We start from the raw sequence: 15,460 nt of genomic DNA on the forward strand, positions 1-15,460 counted from the left end.
AGGCAAACAAAAAAAAACCCACAAAAAAAAGAGGACTCTTAGCATTCCTCCCCCTTCACCTCCCAATGTGTCTGTAATGTCAGATTTGTCTCACCCTTCCAGTGCGTCTCAAGCCTCTCATGTTTCAAGCCCCATCCCCGAACTTCCAGACCCTTCTAGTTTCATTGCCCCTTCTCCTGCCACCTCTGCGTCGTCCACGGTTAGCCAGGCCTCAGTGCTTCACACACCCCGTTTACATCACTGTACCCCAAGCCGGCACAGTAAATACATTTTTTGGGTGTTAAAAAATAAAAAAATTTGATTTGCCACAATTGTGTTTGGTTTATTGTGTCTTCCGCCGCCGGCAACACACACCGTGCACCAACTAAGAAACTTCGCCACACACTTACTTTTTGGGCCACATCATATCTCCAGTAGTTATAAAAAAAAAAAAAAAAAAAGACTGCAGCTTTGTGTGTCTTTAGTATACAGATATGAGGTGGCCCAAAAATATTAGATTATCTCCATAATCTCTTCTTATCTGTGACTAGTGTGGCAGTCTGAAGAGAAAATTGTGGAAATACAGTGCAGACCTCTACTGAACAGGTCAGGTGTCAAAAAACTCATTAGTTATGACACCTGACCTGGTGAGTAGAGAACTGCCATGTATAACCTCCATTTTCTCTTCTTTGTACATAATCTATTATACACAAATTGAAGGGACAATGGTGGTCACACACTGCATATCTATGCTCACCTGCACAGGTGTCAGAAACAGTGAATTCATGAGGCTGTTATATGTGCATCATGAATTAATTATTTCTGACACCTGACTTGATGAATATAGATCTCTTTAGTGTGACAGTCATTGTCTCTTCAGTCTGTGTCCAATGGATACAGCAGAACAGAATCAGGACGCAATGACGTCAACAAGCTTACCACTAAAGCAACATGGCTGCCATAACACTAGCAGTATGTGGCCAGTGTTTTATATCAGTATTTGTAAGTCAAAACAAGGAGTGGAACAATTAGAGGTAAATTATGATATTAACATAATAACTAGCACCTCTGCCTTTATCACCCACTCCTGGTTTTGGATTACAAAAACTGATATTAAATACAGACCAAATACTGCCAGTTTTAGGACAGCCTTGGTTTGTAGAGGAAATACATAGGAGACACGGTCAACACAACCAAAACTAAAGTTTATTAATGAGAAATATTATTTTCATATCAGAAAATTACTGGTACAGATCTAATTACAACAGGACATTTACACAACATTGTCCTGCCATGACACACGTCCAATATCTGAATCAAAAAAGGCAGCAAATTGGTCCCGCATGTGACCAACTGCTGCAGTTGACCGCAGCGAGTGATGCTGGAAATCGGGCAGTGGGTGTGCAACTGGTTCATCCAGTTCAATGTTGGGTTGCTCCTTAGCCATTATATAGTTGTGCAGAACCACACAGGCTTTGACCACCTCGTCGACTGTTTCCACTTTTAGATTTATGGCTGATGCAAGAATGCGCCATTTAGCGACCAGAATGCCAAAGGTACACTCTACTGTTCTTCGGGCCCTGGTCAGTCTGTAGGTAAAGATCCTTCTAGTGTGGTTCAAGTCCCGACTGGAACAGGGCTTCAGTAGGTTTTCACACATCTGAAAGGCCTCATCCCCAACCATAACAAATGGCATCGGTGGACCTTGAGTGTTGGGGAGAGGTTGTGGCGGGGGAAAATTGAAATTTTTGCCATACACACGGCGGCCCATATCCAAGTTCTTGAAAGTCTGGGAATCGTTGCCACGGCCAAAAGCTCCAATGTCCACGGCGATGAAGCGACAGTTCGCATCGGCTATTGCCATGAGCACAACAGAAAAATATTTTTTATAGTTGAAATACTCCGATCCTGTTCTGGCAGGTTTGATAATGCGGATGTGCTTTCCATCCACCGCTCCTAAACAGTTCGGGAAATCACACACGCTCCAGAATTTTTCCGCAATTTCAAGCCACATGTCCAAGGTGGGTAGGGGTATAAACTCATCCTGGAGTACATTCCACAAAGCCCGGCAGGTGTCCGCAACTATTCCGGACAGGGTGGATATTCCAAGCCGGTATTGGAAGTGGAGGGATGATAAACTCTCTCCGGTTGTCAGAAATCTGTAAGAAAAACAAACCCAAAAAACATTACAATCTATTTTATTTATGGTGTGGTTACGCTAAAGAAAGAAAGGAAAATACCCAAAACATACATGTCAGAAAACACTAAATTTGGACTGTCATTGGTTTAGATTTGGAACGTACCTTAATGTAACCAGCAGACGTTCCTCCGGTGGAATCGCTCTACGGAGCTGGGTGTCCTGTCGCCGTATGGCTCCTTGGACACGAGCAAGCAAATCCCGGAACGAGTCTTGCGACATCCTTGTGTATTCCTGGAATTTCTCCGGGTTGGCATTAAGCTCGGCATACAGCGTGTGATAGGCTCCACGGCTCTCACGTAGTTCGATAATGGGGTGCCTCCAAAAACGCCTACGTTGTCTCCTTCTCCATCTTTCTCGATTTCTGTCTTGCTCCCAAGCAAAAGCACAGGCAAGAAACAGCTTGATGCTTAAATCCAGGTTGAAATAAAAGCTCTCCATGCGAAGATCCATCATGACACAGGATATAGTAGCAAACTGTTAAGATTTCAGTAGCCCTAGGGTCTATATATAGAGATCCCATAATACACGCCCTCTGTAGTCCCATTGGCGGTGTCTGGTTATCTTAATTTTTCAAACGCAGGAAAAAACGCATATAAACGCGTACAAACGCAGCTTTTTTTTAACCGCATGCGATACCGCATGCGTCTAAAAAACACCACGTTTGTACGCGTTTATATGCGTTTTTTCCACAACTTGCGGATGCATTTTAAACGCTGCGGATTTAAACGCAAATGTGAAACTAGCCTTATATTTTTTTTTTTTTCTGAATGGATTGTTCATTAGTTTTTATTTTAAATATTTTTTGAAGGGTGGAGGTGCCACTGACATTGTAATTGCAATTCACATAGATATTGTTGTGTTACAAGTTAGTTGGGAATGGAAAAAAATGTAATTGTATTAAAATTGTTGATGGGAGGATGTGCAGCCATATTGAAATGGCGCTGTCGCTTTTCAGATATTAAAATTGGATGGTTTAGATCTCGCAGCTGCTGCTGTTCGAGTTATAAAGAACAAGAATACCATAACTGTCAGCAGCCGGGCTGTGGAGTCGCAGTTGGAGCCCATTTTGGTGGAGTCGGTGTCATGGAAATTGAGGAGTGACTGCAGACTTACCGATTTGGACCGGACAACCTCCTTATTAAATCGGGAGCGTGCCCCTCTCTACAAACCATACTTGAGTCAGAGGCCGAGGAATATTTGAGGCGTTGTGAACACTACGAATTATCATGAAATTTGACTTGATGGGTTTGCCAATGTCCAGACCCCTTTTTCTCTTTTCCCACCACAGCTGTGCCCACTTTGTTGGAGCTGAGCGAAAGTGGCGCGAGAACACTAAAATTTTCAGAACTTTACCACAGCCCTAATTTGCGTGAGAATTTTGCGACACTTCATAGCTTTTTACACCAGAATTGAGCCCATAGTCTATAAGATCACAAGTGTAATATGGATACTGATGTTTTCAAATAACACTGTTTGGCTTCAATGGCCAAGTTTTTTTTATGCAATAGTATTTTTTTTAATTGAATAAAGAATGTAAAAACTTAGGTCGCCAATTTCTCAGGTGCCACTGTGCCCCCAGAATCGGCTAATATGGCGAACTTCTACAATATTTAGCTGCTTCATAATCTGTAAGACGGAAGATGTGACCAGTAAAACGTCTTCTCGGCAGGTGACATCTTCTGATTTGCAGAAATGTTCCCAACAGATTTTGCTGTGGTGTCTGCAAAGCAAAACAGGACAACAGGAAACCTTGTCGTCTGCAAAACGATCAAGAATAATTAAAGCAACATTTAATGGGCACTGAGCATACAGGATGTGTATGAAATGTATTGTCAAGTCGCCAAAACAATATAAGACAATGTCACTCACAGATGTGATCACTATTTACCGCAGTATATCACAATAACATTCAAAGACACTGGAGCACTTGTAACCGCTCTCCGGTAATGATAGTAATTCGTGATGAGTGAACGTCCTCGGATAAGGAGTAATCCCAGCGTGCGTGTGCTAACCGAGTGTCTTGGGTGTGCTTGAATAATATGTTCAAGTTCCCGCCGCTGCGTGTCTCGCTGCTGTTAGGTAATCCCTGCGTGTCTCGTGCCTGTTAGGTAATCCCTGCGTGTCTCGCGGCTGTTAGGTAATCCCTGCGTGTCTCGCGCCTGTTAGGTAATCCCTGCGTGTCTCGCACCTGTTAGGTAATCCCTGTGTGTCTCGCGCCTGTTAGGTAATCCCTGCGTGTCTCGCACCTGTTAGGTAATCCCTGCGTGTCTCGTGCCTGTTAGGTAGTCCCTGCGTGTCTTGCGGCTGTTAGGTAATCCCTGCGTGTCTCGCACCTGTTAGGTAATCCCTGTGTGTCTCGCGCCTGTTAGGTAATCCCTGCGTGTCTTGCGGCTGTTAGGTAATCCCTGCGTGTCTCGCGGCTGTTAGAAGAGTAGAAATCTTCGGCACTCAATAAGTAACAGTTTATTAATGATCCAAGTGGAAACAAAATAGGCAAAACGTCCATCACTAATACAGAACATAAGATGTTGGTATATACAGATATATTTTGCTGCGACGTCGGCATTCACATGCCTTTCTCAAGCCAAATCTGTTAGAAGTAAATCACGGTTTACGACGGTTTATGGGGTGTGCCTGACTTCTCTTGCCTGATGATGGGTATCCGTGCGTGCAAGACCGCGGTCTGTGCCTCGCAGCTGTTAGGTAATCCCTGCATGTCTCGCGGCTGTTAGGTAATCCCTGCGTGTCTCGCGGCTGTTAGGTAATCCCTGCATTTCTCGTGGCTGTTAGACAGCTGCAACACAAGCAGGGATTACCTAACAGCCGTGAGACATGCAGGCACAGGGACTTGAACATAGTATTCGAGCATGCCGAAGACACTCGGATAGCACACAAGCACGCTCGGATAACACCTTCTCAGAGCACGTTCGCTCATCACTAATAATAAGATGAACTGAAGTTGTGTACCATAAAGGACTAACACTTAGTAACAAGTGGGACCTCATCCTTTAATTGCAGTTCCACAACAAGGAATGAAGTCACACACCTTATTCCATAAAGTAGAGGAGATAACGATGTGTTATTATGGTGATAATCACGACCAACCTGGATTCTTCAGTCGTCGCTCTTTGATAGTCCTTATATTTCTGCAGTGTTACTTTTGGTCCACCCGGTTCCCTAAATATTTTGTAAAAACTTTGGCAAATACGTACCGTATTAGTTGATATGAAAGAGCTATACCAGGAGAGTGCCCCAGCCGGTCACGTCTCTGTAGCAAAAACCTGGATGGTGCGAAGTATTGGCACCGTAGAAGCTGCGGTATCTCATGCAGCATCACTTCATAGGCACTTGAAATGTATTTCACCACCATCCTTTTGTCAGGTGATACGTCTGCACTAAATCGTGGAAACTCAACTCAAATTTGACTTCAATTCAGTCTAGTCTTTGTTTTATATTGATTTTTGGATATTAAAGTTTTTATCCTCTTAATGTAATAGATTATGTCAACCCTGGTGAGTGGCTGTTGTTGGGAAGGAAAGTCTGTCAGTTTGCAGCAAAGTTCCTTTGTTTAATAAGACCTAGCCCAATAGACTATTTATTTAACTCACTTATATGGCGCCATTAATTCCACAGCACTTTACAAACATTATTGACACTGTCCCCATTGGGGCTCACAATCTAGGGTCGCTATCAGTATGTCTTTGGATTCATATTTATATGACTGATTTGGTCTTGGTGATACCATTTTTCTCTTGTTAGTTTATTACCTTACAAAGAGTCTGTCACTTGTATTTTGCTGCCTCATCTGACAGCAACATGAAGCAGGGCCAGAGATCCTGATTACAGCAATGGATTACTTTTGGGCTTCCTGCTAGTTTTGAGAAATCACTGTTTATCTTCTGCAGCTCTGCTAGAACTATAGCGTTGTTAAGATCCTGCTATATAGTACTGCAACTTTCTGCCTATGCACAGTATGAGCAAAAAGCTGTCAATCAATAGTGAGGATGAGGTTATCCTTTAGAAGGCTAGCAGATAACACGTGTGTTTGTTACCAAAACTACAGCTTCGGAAGTGATCCAGGACTGGAATTAGGATCTCTGTCAAAATTTCTAGCTTTCCTCGGATTGAGAAACATAAACCTTAATTCTTTTACTTACGGTATCTTTTTTCCTTTTTAAGATTTATTATTGTTGTTTATAGGTAACCTTCATTTGAACTAATATTTTATAGTCTAGCAAATGATCCATTTCGCGTTGTAAGCGTTCTTATTAGAGTCCCTTGTGAGAAAAGTGCATTACAGGTATGTTGTTGTCCTTTTTCAGTATTTGTTGTCTACAAATCAAAGTGAAACACTGGTAGAAATAAAAATGTTCCATAAATACAACTATGTAATTTCTCTTCAGGTCGCATGCCGGTTCGTCGGGTTGCTAACCAAATCCCAGATGAAATCTCCCAGAATGTCTTACTCTTGGAAGCCATCTCTGTGCTGCCTCAAAACTACAACTTTGAAATTCCCAAGACTATATGGAGAATTCAACAAGCTGCGGCCAAAAGAGGTACTTGCTGCAAACCTTATGGATTGTTCTGTTAATCTAATAGAATCTATTCTTATATATTTTAGGAGTAAAAGGATGAGGAGCTAAAGTTGTTTGGGGGAGAGATACCACCTCACACAGTTTAGATAGCTTTCAGCCAATTGTTTATCCGGCAGCTGTTTCGTCCATTACTCCCACAGGCGTCTTGCCAAACTCTCCCACAGGCGACTGGCCCAGCTCTCCCACAGGCGACTGGCCCAGCTCTCCCACAGGGATCTTGCCCAGCTCTCCCACAGGTGTCTTGCCCAGCTCTCCCGCAGGCGTCTGGCCCAGCTCTCCCCACAGGCGTCTGGCCCAGCTCTCCCCACAGGCGTCTGGCCCAGCTCTCCCCAGAGGCGTCTGGCCCAGCTCTCCCCACAGGCGTCTGGCCCAGCTCTCCCCACAGGCGTCTGGCCCAGCTCTCCCCACAGGCGTCTGGCCCAGCTCTCCCCACAGGCGTCTGGCCCAGCTCTCCCCACAGGCGTCTGGCCCAGCTCTCCCCACAGGCGTCTGGCCCAGCTCTCCCCACAGGCGTCTGGCCCAGCTCTCCCCACAGGCGTCTGGCCCAGCTCTCCCCACAGGCGTCTGGCCCAGCTCTCCCCACAGGCGTCTTGCCCAGCTCTCCCCACAGGCGTCTTGCCCAGCTCTCCCCACAGGCGTCTGGCCCAGCTCTCCCCACAGGCGTCTGGCCCAGCTCTCCCCACAGGCGTCTGGCCCAGCTCTCCCCACAGGCGTCTGGCCCAGCTCTCCCCACAGGCGTCTGGCCCAGCTCTCCCCACAGGCGTCTGGCCCAGCTCTCCCCACAGGCGTCTGGCCCAGCTCTCCCCACAGGCGTCTGGCCCAGCTCTCCCCACAGGCGTCTGGCCCAGCTCTCCCCACAGGCGTCTGGCCCAGCTCTCCCCACAGGCGTCTGGCCCAGCTCTCCCCACAGGCGTCTGGCCCAGCTCTCCCCACAGGCGTCTGGCCCAGCTCTCCCCACAGGCGTCTTGCCCAGCTCTCCCCACAGGCGTCTTGCCCAGCTCTCCCCACAGGCGTCTTGCCCAGCTCTCCCCACAGGCGTCTGGCCCAGCTCTCCCCACAGGCGTCTGGCCCAGCTCTCCCCACAGGCGTCTGGCCCAGCTCTCCCCACAGGCGTCTTGCCCAGCTCTCCCCACAGGCGTCTTGCCCAGCTCTCCCCACAGGCGTCTTGCCCAGCTCTCCCCACAGGCGTCTGGCCCAGCTCTCCCCACAGGCGTCTGGCCCAGCTCTCCCCACAGGCGTCTGGCCCAGCTCTCCCCACAGGCGTCTGGCCCAGCTCTCCCCACAGGCGTCTGGCCCAGCTCTCCCCACAGGCGTCTGGCCCAGCTCTCCCCACAGGCGTCTGGCCCAGCTCTCCCCACAGGCGTCTGGCCCAGCTCTCCCCACAGGCGTCTGGCCCAATTCTTCCTCACTTTGTCGAGTGCTCCTGTGTTATCTATGAGGCCGCTGTCAGACATCTCTGGTGGTGGCTTATCTCACAAAAGGATTGGCAGTCCAAAGTCGGACATGTCAGATGGTTGTCTTCCCCAATTTTTGTGTGGAGAATCCCCATGCATATTTGATTTTTGGCCTAACCAGTTAATTTTGGCGGGTTCAGTCGAAGTTAATCAAATGTATATGGGTGGCTTAACCACCACCAGTTTCACTGTATTTTATACTTTTAAATTGAGTACCTCCTGCAATAGCCATTGATCCTTGGATTCCAGAAGAGTTTTTCTTATGTGCCCCTCCATTCTTTAGTTATAGCCCCCTAGTAATAAAGGTGTAAATTTTCACTTTATCCAACTGGGCGCATACCACAGAACTTCTCAGTGGGCATTTTTTTTCTTTCCTTTGATGCTGACCAATCAAAACACAACCACACCTACTGATAAGTTTTGTGGTATACACCCAGTTGGTTGAAGGTTTAATGGGGGCATAACTTTGGAAATGAGAAGGAAAGAAGAAAAAAAAAAAACTGTTTCAGAATCAGCAGAGCAGTACATATTAGAGGACGTACTCTGTTTAAATGAATAAATCCAGTGAAAGATCCTCTTTAAATAAAATTCTGGCCACCTTCAACTAAAACTAAGAGGCAATTACTACTTTGCTGTATAATGTTTTATGTATTGAACTGAATTGTTAAACCATTTATTGTAGCCTCACTGTCCAAACATTTATATCAAAGGGTTTGCCCATGGTAAAATTTGTATTCCTAATTTAAAGGGGCTGTCCATATTCCAAATAACAGTGTGGTCTGTGTCCTGGCTCACCCACTTACTACTTGTGCTTTGACACAGAATATCATTTCCATTGACAGCACATCATTAGTTCTTTGCATGTAAGGAGCTGACTGGCTAATTTAAATGGCTATGGCATCACCCTTCTCTGTTACAACCAGTGGGTAGACAGAGAAGGAGACTGGCTTGGGTATTAAAAGTGGCCAGTCCCTTCATACACAGCACTGAAAACATTTCACAAAAGAAATCTAAGCTGATTGTAGGTCTACTAGGACTCTGGGCCATGCTGATATTTAGAGATCACAACACCTTTGATAATACAATTACATTAGTAAATTTTATATATTTAATATTTTTAAAGTGAATAAACACTTTTAACTCACTGGCAACCTGTGGCAATCTAACTCTGATCACTGCGGTTTAATGTTGTTCCTGCAACTGTGGGGTGCCTAATGAAGGCCCACCCTCTTGGTGCTGCTATGAAGCCCAAGGTTTCACAGGAGATTAGTTTTCCTACATACAGCGATACTGACGACCCTGCAATAATCTCATTGTTCATACTCTGAAATATGAGAGGTTGGAGAAGTTGGGTTTGTTTAGCTTTGGAAAAAAAGATGCCACAGGAGATCTCATTTACATGTATAAAATATATACGTGGTTAATACAAAGGACTGGTACATGACTTATTCCTTCCAAAGACCACACAAAGGAACAGGGGGCACTCATTACGGGTAGAGGCGATTCTGGCAGCTAAATAGGAAAGGGTTCTTTACAGTTAGAGCAGTCAGACAATGCCAACCACAAAAGGTAGTAATGGCCGACACTAGAACAGCTTTTATAAAAGAACTGGGTGATTTCTTCAGTACACATAACTGTGGGTTATAGATAATTTAGTGACAAATGTATAATTTGTGGAGAAAGGTTGAACTTTATGGACATAGATCTTTTTTTATCAAACTGTGTAACTATGTAAAAAAAAAAAAAGCTAAATAATATATTGGAATCACAGCATCTGTAAACATTTAATTTTATCAGAATATACAATTAATAGTGTAAAAAAAAAACCAACAACTTTGTTTTTTGGTTATTACATTTTCCCCCACAAAAAAAATTAAATAAAAAGGATAAAAATGTATGCAAGCCAAAATGGTACTGATAAAAACTACAGTTCACCATGCAAAAGACATGGAAAAACAAAGTTACGAGACCCATAAAATCAAGTTTCCAGGTCATTTTGCCACACAGCCCCGGAAAATGAAATCGAAAAACAAAAGGTGAAAATAAGGGTTTTTTTTTCCTTTGCCCATGACTGTGCCAGGAGAGAGGATGGGACCATACAGGGCAGCTGCACTCCTGGGCGCTTGTGGCTGCAGATTTATGGTTGTCAGTCTGGGTACCCGGCCAGAGAGTCGTCTTCTGGGATGAAGGCACATGTCCTCTTCGTTTCTGGTCCTGTAGGTCACGTGCTTTGCTCCGGAAACCAGCAGTGGGGCAAATGGGACTTACTGTTTTCTCCTTTCGATCCTATGAGAGAAGACAATGAACCAAAAATGCGCTTAGGTGCCGAGGAATGGGCTTAGCGTCTCCATGTGCCCTCTAGAATCTGTTAAATTAGAAGGTTTTTTCCCTTCTGTTCAGTACATTATATGGTAAAGTGAACAGATCCATCCAAAACGAAGTCTCATCCCACAATAAGCAAGCCATCGTACGGCTGTTTAGTCTTAAAAAGAAACAAAAAGGTAAATTGACTTTTGGAAGAAGGGGAAGACCAACAGAATCTCTAAGTTGACAAATGGCTGTGTCTTTAAGAGTTTAAACATGCTAAAATATGCAATTGGGGGAAAAAGATGTTGGTACCATTCCTTTACAATACATCGAAAAAGGCAAAAATCTCCATTAGGCTGTGGTTGAGCGTATTTTCTCTCACCCTAGAGAATTGGGTCGATTTATGCAATTGACACTGATCAACTCTGATTCTCTTGGATGAGGAGAAGATGGAGAAACAAATTTCTCCGTTCTGTGAGACCGCGGACATCGGTCTGCACTCAGATGGCATCCAAATGCAGTACAATGTTTCCCATGCACTCATTGACTTGCATGGCCGAGTGCGATCAGAGTATGTGTAAGGGGGTCGACGAGGCAGCGGGTACCTGCGTGCCGGGTCCAAACTGAAGGGGCTGCATCCTCTGTTTCAGGGGAAGGCTTAAGAGAGCCGGACCTTCCCCGGTTGCCGGGGGTGTGTGGGGGGCTGCCTGAGGGAGCCGGACCAGCCCTTGAACCCAGGAGGGTGGGCAGAGCCAAAAAAAGGCGCGCTGCGACGGAGACATAAAAAGAAAAAGCGCGAAGCAAGTCAGTCAGGTGCCGTCTCAGATCAGCGAGGAGGACAGCGTAGGGAGCAGCACGCAGAATGGTGAGCGGTGTACTCTGCTTCCCTCATCAGAGAGTATCTGAGTGGCAACGGGCCACATAGAAGGAGCCCCCGTTGCCTGCGGAGCAGAGCCGTGCAGAGCCGTGCCCGTAGAGCCAAGCCGGGTGCTGCAGCAGCAGAGAGCGGAGTGCTCCATCTGGGGAGCATCAGAGCCACACAGACCAGCGACCGCTGTCGCCCCCCCATCAACAGCAGGGACCAGAGAGAGAGAGATGGGCAGTGTGTGCCCGGTGACCGTTATAAAGCCAGGTACCCGACGTTTCAGGATCGTGAGTACCGAGTGCGTGACCCCTGAAGGAGACCGGGAGCGTGACCGTTATTTACATCCCGACTGTACTAGTGAATGTCGGCCCAGAGACTTGTGACCTGACTTCGCCAGCGTGTGTTAGCAGAGCCGCGCTGGGCTCCTACAGGACTGTGGCCCTCACCGTTAAGTAGCCACTACAGTATATGGACTTGGGGCAGTGGAAGGTACCGGAGACCGACCACTGTGACCAGAAGACGGGGTATTGTTGTTTGCTGAACCCCATTAGTAAAAACACCACGCCAGCCGTTGTCGGCGCCGTTGAGTCCTCAGTAGAAGTTATAGTCTGCGGAGCTTCTGGCACAACTTCATCACAGGAACTGTTGTTACCTGAGCCGTCATTCTTATTCTTGGACTCTCCTATGTTCATTGTGCCCTTGTTTAACCCTCTGTCTCCCTGCGTGGAGTAATCCCCTGTAAATAAACCTGTTAACCCTTGCTCTGCATCCCGCAACCTGCTTACATATGCAGCGGTATCAGACATGTGCGCGGCCCCATAACATTACATTGGTCCCATTGAGATCAGATATTTTGTTGGTTCGCACTTGGACCGATAAACGCTCTTCTCCAGAGTCAGTGCAGGTTGGATCCATGTTTGTTCTGGAGACTTTGGAGAACACGAGAAAATTAAAGCGAACCTGTCACCCCCAAAATCGATGGTGAGGTAAGCTCACCGGCATCAGGGGCTTATCTACAGCATTCTGTAATGCTGTAGATAAGCCCCCGATGTTACCTGAAAGAGGAGAAAAAGACGTTAGATTATACTCACCTGGGGGGGCGGTCCCGCTCCGATGGGTGTCGCGGTCCGGTCCGGCACCTCCTATCTTCATCAGATGACGTCCTCTTCTTGTCTTCACGCTGCGGCTCCGGCGCAGGCGTACTTTGTCTGCCCTGTTGAGGGCAAAGCAAAGTACTGCAGTGCGCAGGCGCCGGTAAGGTCAGAGAGGCCCGGCGCCTGCGCACTACAGTACTTTGCTCTGCCCTCAACAGGGCAGACAAAGTACGCCTGCGCCGGAGCCGCGGAGCGGAGACCAGAAGAGGACGTCATGGAATGAAGATAAGGGGCGGCGGACCGGACCTGAGACACTCATTTGACCGGACCGCAGCGGGACCGCCCCTGGGTGAGTATATTATAACCTCTTTTTCTCCTCTTTCAGGTAACATCGGGGGCTTATCTACAGCATTACAGAATGCTGTAGAAAAGCCCCTGATGACAGTGAGCTTACCTCACCATCGATTTTGGGGGTGACAGGTTCCCTTTAAGAGTAGCAGTCTCCATGTCGCAATGTACAGGAGGCAGTGATGGAGCGTAATATTACATGTTTCTCTATAGGTGTAGGAACGTGGTACTATCCTCTGTCGATGCCGGCCTCTCGTCACAGGTTCTCTGTTCAGAGATATCTCGTTTATCTGTTACATAGAAGCCGGCTGATAATGAGAAGAATAGATGGTGCACCTTGTGACGTGCCAGCAACGTTGCATGTATTTGTGATGGTTCAGGTGTTGGGACCCCGGGATGTCAAGAGATAATACTGACTCATCCGATGGGCCGCTAGCCCCCCGCCAGGCCGTGTATTCTGATGTCCTCATTCTGTGTTCTGATGCCTTTGAGCACCTCTGATCCCATTAGGTCCACCTGCCTGTGAGTGTCCTGTGTCCTTTTCCTCTCTAATCATTTCCTCTCTGCTGGTCTCTGATGCAGTGCTAGATTTGTCCATACAATAACCTATTTGTGCTCCGTAGCCGTCTGTCTCTCTGTACATTGTGCTGTTTTTTTTTATTGCCATTTGTAATTCTAAAGCTTATCTCTTTCCTTCTTGCTTAGATGTTTCCCATCCTTTATTTTTCTTCCTCTTGAACATTACATCTCCCACATGGGCTATATGTTTCCTCAAGTGTCTGTCTCTTGTATGTGCTCAGGATCTTTAAATGTCACATTTGCATGCTTCCTACTGGACGCTAATCCTGGTATTTAGCTTGACTCGCTGCTATTCTTTCTGTGATGTTTTATGTAATAGCTCTTCAGACCCCTGTTGCATGTGTTTGTGTGCAGGACAGGATGCCGTATGGTGGATTTCAAGATCATTTGGCTCATTCCCATTTTCATTTTCAGTTGCTTTACAGATGCCGGAAGGGCTGCTGATGTTTGCCTGTACCATCGCAGATATCATAGAGAGGTGAGGATCACAATTACCAATCATCTACGGGTTTGTTCTTGTAAAATGGTTTTGCACATTAAAATAATTTGGATCTGTCCTGAGTTTTCGGTAATTATTTTCCTTTTTTTCCCACTGCATTAAGTGCAATTAACATTAAATTAGGAAACCATTATCTCTCTATTTGTATATTGTACTCCAATTCTAATTCCTGGAAAAACAATAAACATTGGATCAGAGTCAGGGAGCTTTATTTAACCCAAATATTTTCACTTGCTAAAAGTGAATCTGTCAGGAAGATCAACTCCCAATAACAGCATATAAGGGCATATAGGTCTTTGAAAGATAGATCCATTGTCCTCATTATGTCTTCTATCTGTTGCTGCATTTCCAGGACATCAGAGTTTTCATTCATATGTAAATGAGGTATTAAGTGCTCTGGGCATGACAGAGCACTTCCCTTCCGAGATTTCTTTCCCACCCAGAATCAGCATCCTTAGCAAGACTGATAATTCACTGACTCTGGGAGGTCAGGTGCCAGGCAAGTAAATTGAAACATGAGCCATCACGGCTAGTGCTAGGCGGGGAAATGACCTCAGGAGGCAGAAGCTCGAGAAGTGCTCTGTAACATCCACATCATTTCATGCGTCATTTGCATGTGGCTTAAAACGGCAATCATTTGGAAGTGCAGCAACCGATAGATGATATAAAGGTGTCAGTGGTGTTAGCTTTGAAAGATTTGCATGCATACGTATGCTTTTTGAGGGAGGGATGGTCTTACTGACCATTTCTATGAAAGTGCCATTACTGTATTATACTTCAGTTTTTTGATAGACCTAGCTTAACTCTGAGCTGTCTGTGTCAATTTGACAACCTGTAAAGAACCACCATGGGGTTTGAAGAAATATTTCAAATGTCAGTCACTGCAATTGGAGTATTTCCAAGATTGGCTTCTAAGTGTGTCATATAAAGACTATTTGTTATCGTCTCCTAGCCAGTATGGGCTTCAGCCACGGTCCAGAAGCAGACAGCGGATCATCTCTAAAATGGGGGAAATCTGCGGTTTTGTGGAGAGCACGGACTCTGGCTAAAGCTGTATCTACTGATTTATTGATAGTAGTTACACTTTAAAGGTGGATCTGACATCAGACTAGGGGTCAGCAAATACACACATTGTGAAAGGATTCCCCATTTGGGGGATAGTACTCCACTATAGCAGGAGCTATCCTCCGCCTCATATTCGGTCAATGGTCATGCTCTGACATACTATAATATTTCCACTAACTCCATAACACATCCTACAGGAGGGTTCTACCCTATTTCGCCCTCTCGCAACTCCCCTTGTGCACGGTCTCATCTGTTCAGATGTAAGAACCAAGATCTGTCTCATGTAAAGGGCATGTGTCCACATTACTCTATTTGTGTTGTATAAAGTCTTTTATGGGAGTTTGTCTGACTATGCGGGTCTACGGGCATGACATAGAGGTTTTCTTCTGGCTCTGTTGAAATACCGTTCCTCCAGGTGGGAGCTCCTGGTCAGTTTTAAGTTTCTTTGGAAAAGTACCTGGGCCTTGCAGTGTAT

General features: G+C 45.9%; 1 protein-coding gene across 1 annotated transcript in view; it reads left to right on the forward strand.

Annotated features, from left to right (window-relative positions):
• DPH1 (diphthamide biosynthesis 1) overlaps nucleotides 1-15,460 on the forward strand; it is a 326,351-nt gene that overhangs the window by 20,052 nt on the left and 290,839 nt on the right. The window contains exons 2-3 of the mRNA XM_077294484.1: nucleotides 6,583-6,735; nucleotides 13,836-13,899. Coding sequence (XP_077150599.1) covers nucleotides 6,583-6,735; nucleotides 13,836-13,899 — 217 coding nt within the window. The remainder of the gene's footprint in view (nucleotides 1-6,582; nucleotides 6,736-13,835; nucleotides 13,900-15,460) is intronic.

This window comes from Ranitomeya variabilis, chromosome 3, assembly GCF_051348905.1.
Source record: "Ranitomeya variabilis isolate aRanVar5 chromosome 3, aRanVar5.hap1, whole genome shotgun sequence".
NCBI classification, from domain to species: domain Eukaryota; kingdom Metazoa; phylum Chordata; class Amphibia; order Anura; family Dendrobatidae; genus Ranitomeya; species Ranitomeya variabilis.